This window comes from Myotis davidii, unplaced genomic scaffold (genome assembly GCF_000327345.1).
Source record: "Myotis davidii unplaced genomic scaffold, ASM32734v1 scaffold436, whole genome shotgun sequence".
In the NCBI taxonomy this organism is placed as follows: domain Eukaryota; kingdom Metazoa; phylum Chordata; class Mammalia; order Chiroptera; family Vespertilionidae; genus Myotis; species Myotis davidii.
Genome location: NW_006292604.1, coordinates 1821482 through 1827616, shown reverse-complemented (window position 1 = coordinate 1827616; position 6135 = coordinate 1821482). Strand labels below are relative to the sequence as shown.

General features: G+C 37.4%; 1 protein-coding gene across 4 annotated transcripts in view; it reads right to left on the bottom strand.

Annotated features, from left to right (window-relative positions):
* Nucleotides 1-6135, bottom strand: part of NAA15 (N(alpha)-acetyltransferase 15, NatA auxiliary subunit) — a 73900-nt gene that overhangs the window by 16429 nt on the left and 51336 nt on the right. For all 4 annotated transcript variants that reach the window (XM_006766056.2, XM_006766057.2, XM_015565514.1 and 1 more), the window contains one exon: nucleotides 3421-3614. In XM_006766056.2, the coding sequence (XP_006766119.1) occupies nucleotides 3421-3614 (194 nt within the window). The remainder of the gene's footprint in view (nucleotides 1-3420; nucleotides 3615-6135) is intronic.

Sequence of the window (6135 nt, the reverse complement as noted above, 5' to 3'; positions counted from 1 at the left end):
ACAGTGGTTCTCAACCTTCTGGCCCTTTAAATACAGTTCCTCATGTTGTGACCCAACCATAGAATTATTTTCATTGCTACTTCATAACTGTAATGTTGCTACTGTTATGAATCGCAATGTAAATATCTGAGATGCAGGATGGTCTTAGGCGATCCCTGTGAAAGGGTCGTTCGACCGCCAAAGGGGTCGCGACCCACAGGTTGAGAACCGCCGTTATATACCATCCTCAACTGGAGACACTAAACTTACCATTTATCACAGGTAAGAATGCTGAAATAGCCAAACCGGTTTGGCTCAGTGGATAGGGCGTCGGCCTGTGGACTGAAGGGTCCCAGGTTCGATTCCGGTCAAGGGCATGTACCTTGGTTGCGGGCACATCCCCAGTGGGGAGTGTGCAGGAGGCAGCTGGTCGATGTTTCTCTCTCATCGATGTTTCCAACTCTCTATCTCTCTCCTTTCCTCTCTGTAAAAACTCAATAAAATATATTAAAAAAAAAAAAAAAAAAAAGAATGCTGAAATATAGGATCACAAAAAAGCAAATAGAGATCATAGGCCCGGACATGGCAGGTGCTTTTAAAGTGGCCTACAATGCCAGCTCTGGTTTTGACAGCTTGATGTAATTTGGCACTGCAACCACATTGAGGATATGGATAAATGTGGTTGATATTAGAGGGGGGTATCTTGGAAGCAGTTATTCTAGGAAGAGTGTTATGTGCCTAATAGGTAAGAATAGTATATACTAAAGAACGGTCTATGAAACTGGGTCCCTTCCACCAGGCTTCTTCCAAATGAAGCACTTTCTGTAGGCATTATTTTATTCTTAGACTCTACAAGATTAGATTACAACTTGACATCTGGCCCAAACCAGCCATAACAGGCTTGACACAAGGCAAACCCTATATAGTCTGTAAGGAGGCCTGGTACAGAATTCTGCTTTGCGGGGGGTACTCAATCCAAATAGATCTTCTCTTTTAAGACCTATAATGCAAGATGTGAAGAGTTACAAAGAAAAAAGTCATTAAGGAAAGTCATGGGGTAGAGAGAAAGCAAGTAGAAAGAATAATGGTGGCATGCAGTCAGTTACGGTAGTAAAGTAGTGGTAATAAAGAAAGCTGAGGATAAAAGTGGAAAGCCCCTGAAGCTGATATTATCCCTGAATAACTTTGCAGCTCTCCATGAGGCCCAAAAGGTCAATTTTCTTTCTTTCTTTTTTTTTAAATCCTCACTGGGAGAGTGAGGATATTGTTTCCATTAATTTCGAGAGAGTGGAAAGAAGGGGTGGGGGGAGAGGTGGAGGGAGGGAGGGAGGAAGAGAGAGAGAAACATCTTTGTGAGCGAGACACTTCCATTAGTTGGTTGCCTCCCACACGCACCCCAACCAGGGGCAGGGATCAGACCTGCCGGAATCGAACCTGCGACCCTCTAGCGAGCAGGTCAATGCTCTAAACACTAAGCAAAGCCGGCAAAAGCCTAAAAGGCCTAAAATTTTCTGTTTACTTACTTCCTTGTATACCCTTCAAATAAATTCCCCCAAACAATAAAAAAGTAACATCTTTTTTTTCCTAGAATATATACAATTATTCGTGAAAAGGTGTCAATATATATTTATGAAATCCAAGCTAGATTTCTATATAGTACTTAAATAGCAATAATGCTATATTACTGTCCATCTTCTCTGGTATATTTCTAAAACAATTTTCTAACTCTATTTGTTTGGTATTATAATTTTCCTTAGTTTTAAAGCATCCAACGATTTTTGAATTTTTACTTACTAGTAAGGCTAAAACTGAACCCTAGGGCAATGTCCTCATTACTATATTGCTTTAATATGAGAAATTATGCAATTACTTTTACATGGAGTAGGAGGATGTCAAGGGCCACAAGAGAAACTGCATAGGTATGTTATTAATCAAAATGGCTCATGTGACAATGAATAGCTTGTCTTGGTTTCAGCTAAGATATTAGATTTAACCCTTTGTAGTCGTATTAAATTCGGACATGGGTGTCGTACTGGTCGGAATTAATTTCCATTGAAAGAGCAGTGATACATCACATGCAAGATTATGAAGGATAAACAAGATTTATTTATTCTTTTTTGGAACTACGTCACTACTAGTAGAATCACTACAAACGTTATCACTTTCTACGTCAGAGTCAGTATTCAAGGTGCCAAAATAAAACTCTTCATCGTTACTTTCAGATTCGCAGTACACTTCTTTCGGTAACTTTCTTTTTGCCATTTTGGAGTATTATTTTGAAATATCTTAACAAGCGAGAATGCCTAATTACAGTTCCCAGTAGCAGCTAGATCTTTGTCTAGGTTTTTATCCTGTATCAGTTAGGTTCCTGTCAAGAGAGGAGGTACCTGCCCAGCCGGTGTGGCCCAGTGGTTGAGCATTGACCCATAAACCAGGAGGTCACGGTTCAATTCCTGGTCAGGGCACATGCCCGAATTAACGGCTTGATCCCCAGTGGGAGGTATGCAGGAGGCAGCCAATGATGATTCTCTCTCATCATTAATGTTTCTATATCTCTCTCCCTCTCCCTTCCTCGCTGAAATCAATAAAAATATATTAAAAATAATAAAATAAATAAATAAATAAATAGCAAAGTCCGATGAAGAAATACTGTAAACTGACAACATGGGTTAAAGATACACATATAAAACTCACTTTTTAACAAGTGATTCCATATAAAACCTTGTCAGTGTGGCTCAGAGGTTGCGTGTTGACCCATGAACAAAGAGGTCACCCGCTGATTCCCAGTCAGGGCACAGCCCAGGTTGCAGGCTTGTTAGCAAGGTAAGGGGCTTACAAGAGGCAGCCAATTGATGTTTCTCTCTCATCAATGTTTCTCTCTCTCTCCCTCTCCCTTCTTCTTAAAAAAAAAATCAATAAAAACATATTTTTTAAAAAGTTGCCTAGATATAAAAGCATGCATGTTTCCACTTACAACAGACACTATATTCTTTATACGTATATTTTCGCTAGCCCTAACATCTCTTCCTAGTAGAGAATTCTTCTAGTCTCATTTTACAAATGAAAAAAAAAACACAAAACACATCAGAGAGGTTAGACATAGGGTCCTAGACACACAGTGAAATGTAAGAACTGATATGTGGACTCAGATCAGAATGACTCAAAAGCCCAAACTTTCCACTACACCATCTAGACCAGCAGTCAACAACATTTCAGACCACCAGTTGGCAATTGCTGATCTAGGCTACGCTGGATCAGGATCGTTATTTCAAGTTTTAAACGTGAAATGTGATCAAGGAAGAAAAAGGAAGATGACTAAATTGAAAAATGATTTTTTTGCTCTAAAATCTATAACAAAATGATTGACTAAGATACTTTAAAATGACAATAGTTGGTCATGAAACTTCACGCAATTGTGCTATAAACACTAGTATCAAGTACCTTGGCCAGTTTCTCAGGGATAAGTTCTTCTTTTGGACCTCCAATTTCCTCATCATCATCATCCTTCTTTTTTTTCTGATTTCTCTGCTGCTTTTCTTTTTCTGCATTTTTTTTCTCTTCCTCTAGCTGGGCTTTCTTTTGAGCTCTTCTTTGTTTATTACGTAGTTTCTTTAGTTCTTTGTCAGACATGTTTGCTGTAGGCAATAAGTGTTAATTAACAGAATTGTAAGCCTATTAATCAGATTAGTAATGAACAATTATTACTAAATATTCCCATAAAACTCCCATAAATATTACATTATCCATGTTTATATGCCAATGTGTACCTAGCCTTTTAATGGCTCCACAATTTGATAGAAAACCCTGTAAGGGCTTAAAAAAATTTTTGAAAACAGAAGGAAACTTGGTGCTGTAACCACAGCAAAGCATAAAAGTTCCTACAGCAATATTAAACTACTTAACAATTCTAGGAATGTAACAAGCTGCTTCATATCTCTATGGTTTTGTACTATGCTTTCTCCTAGCTGTGCCTTCTCTAACCTTGTCAAACTCATTCTCCACTCTGTGCTGCCACTGACAAATAAAGCATTGGTGCTTTATTTGATTAATAACAGAATGGGGCAAAAGTAGGTTTACAGTTGTTCGTATGAAAATAAAATTATTAGTAAGTAATAATACAAGAATACAGTTTCATGTAATCACAACAGTAAGCCTACTTTTCCCCACCCTGTATTTGCTTGTCACAAAACTTGATGAATACATCTGTTTCTGATTTAGACTGAGCAACTTGGTGGCAGAGACCACGTCTTATTTGTAATCTTTGTATTCTCAGGGCCTCACAGCATACCAAAATACACAAAAAACACGAAATATTTGCTAATGAACTAATGGTAAATTAAAAAATGACAATGAGCCTGAGCTGGTTTGGCTCAGTGGACAGAGGGTCTGACTGTGGACTGAAGGGTCCCAAGTTCGATTTCGATCGAGGGCAAATACAAAGAACCATCCTAAAATGAATGTGTAAGGTATATGTATACATAAAACTCTGGAAATTAAAAATTGTGTATAAAGGAAACTGCACCTTTATAGGGATAACCATTTGAAAGGAGATAACCTTTGGGTAGGAGGAAAGTGAAAGGAGATTTCTCATATTTGTTAAGGATATTTCTGAATTGTTTCAATGTTGTATAGTTAATTGTGTATTATTTGTACAATATGAGGAAGAGTAGAAAGCCAGGATGTGTGAACAAAAAGGTAAACAAAAAAGTCAGGGGATCTCAGCTCTCAGCTTCAACTGTAAATTATCCTGTAGAATCTTACTGGTATCTTTTTGTACTTAAAGAAACAACAGGTAGCAACAGATTCTAGTGAAACCTGTACAATGATTTCAATGTGTGACCTTAGAACTTTCTAAACTGTTTTTGCCTAAAAGGAAATAAAATTTAATAATGAATTAACAACAACAAAAATCCAAAAGTATTTAGCAGTAGGAAGACTATACAATGCAAACAACTGTAACATCAGAATAGAAATAAATTTAGGATTGAAGAAAAAAATCTTACACACTCTTTATGCCTCAACTCCTGTAACATTTTTGTCATGAGTCACAAAGTATTTGGATGTACAATTAATTTATATCCTTCTACGTGTATGCTAGATCATTTTTATTCTGAGGTTATTTTCCAAATAATCATCTAAGCAAGATTTCTCCCTACATACACTGACACCCTGCCATGAAAAAGGCATGTTAAGCCTGGCTGGTATGGGTCAGTGGTTGAGTGTCAACCTATAAACCAGAAGAAGGGCATGGTTCGATTCCTGGTCAGGGCACATGCCCGGCTTGCGGGTGTGCAGGAGGCAGGTGATCAAGGATTCTCTCTCATCATTGATGTTTCTATCTCTCTCTCTCCTTCTCCCTTCCTCTCTGAAATCAATAAAAATATATAATTTTTAAAAAGGCATATTAAAAACTGGTCAAGTAAGTCACTGAACAATTTTAGTAGCTTAATTCCAAGCTGGCCTTTCATTTTCAAGCAATATTCATATTTTAGTAGGTTAATTCCAAATTATTAAAAAGAGGAATAACTAGCCCTAACTGGTTTGGCTCAGTGGATAGAGCACTGGCCTGTGTACTGAAAGGTCCCAGGTTCGATTCCGGTCAAGGTCATGTACCTTGGTTGCAGACACATCCCCAGTAAGGAGTGTGCAGGAGGCAGCTGGTCGATGTTAATCTCTCACTGATGTTTCTAACTAACTATCCCTCTCCCTTCTTCTCTGTAAAAAATCAATAAAATATATTTTTTAAAAAGGGGGTCTGGCTCTTTAAAAAAAAAAAGAGGAATAACTAGACATACTGGCAGTCAATATTAATGTAGAATGCCAACATTATTTATATAGTTAGCAATTTACAGTACTGGAGCTAGCAATTTACAATATTGAATAAACTAATTATTAAATGTAAAACTCATGGAAGTAAACTTCTTAAAAGCTAATGATCAGTTACAAATTAAATTCTTACTTAACTTTTGAAAGTATAAAGTAAACAGTATTTTTTCTTTTTTTTATTTTTTATTTAAATATATTTTATTGATTTTTTACAGAGAGGAAGAGACAGGGATAAAGAGTTAGAAACATCCATGAGAGAGAAACATCGGTCAGCTGCCTCCTGCACACTCCCTACTGGGGATGTGCCCGCAACCAAGGTACATGCCCTTG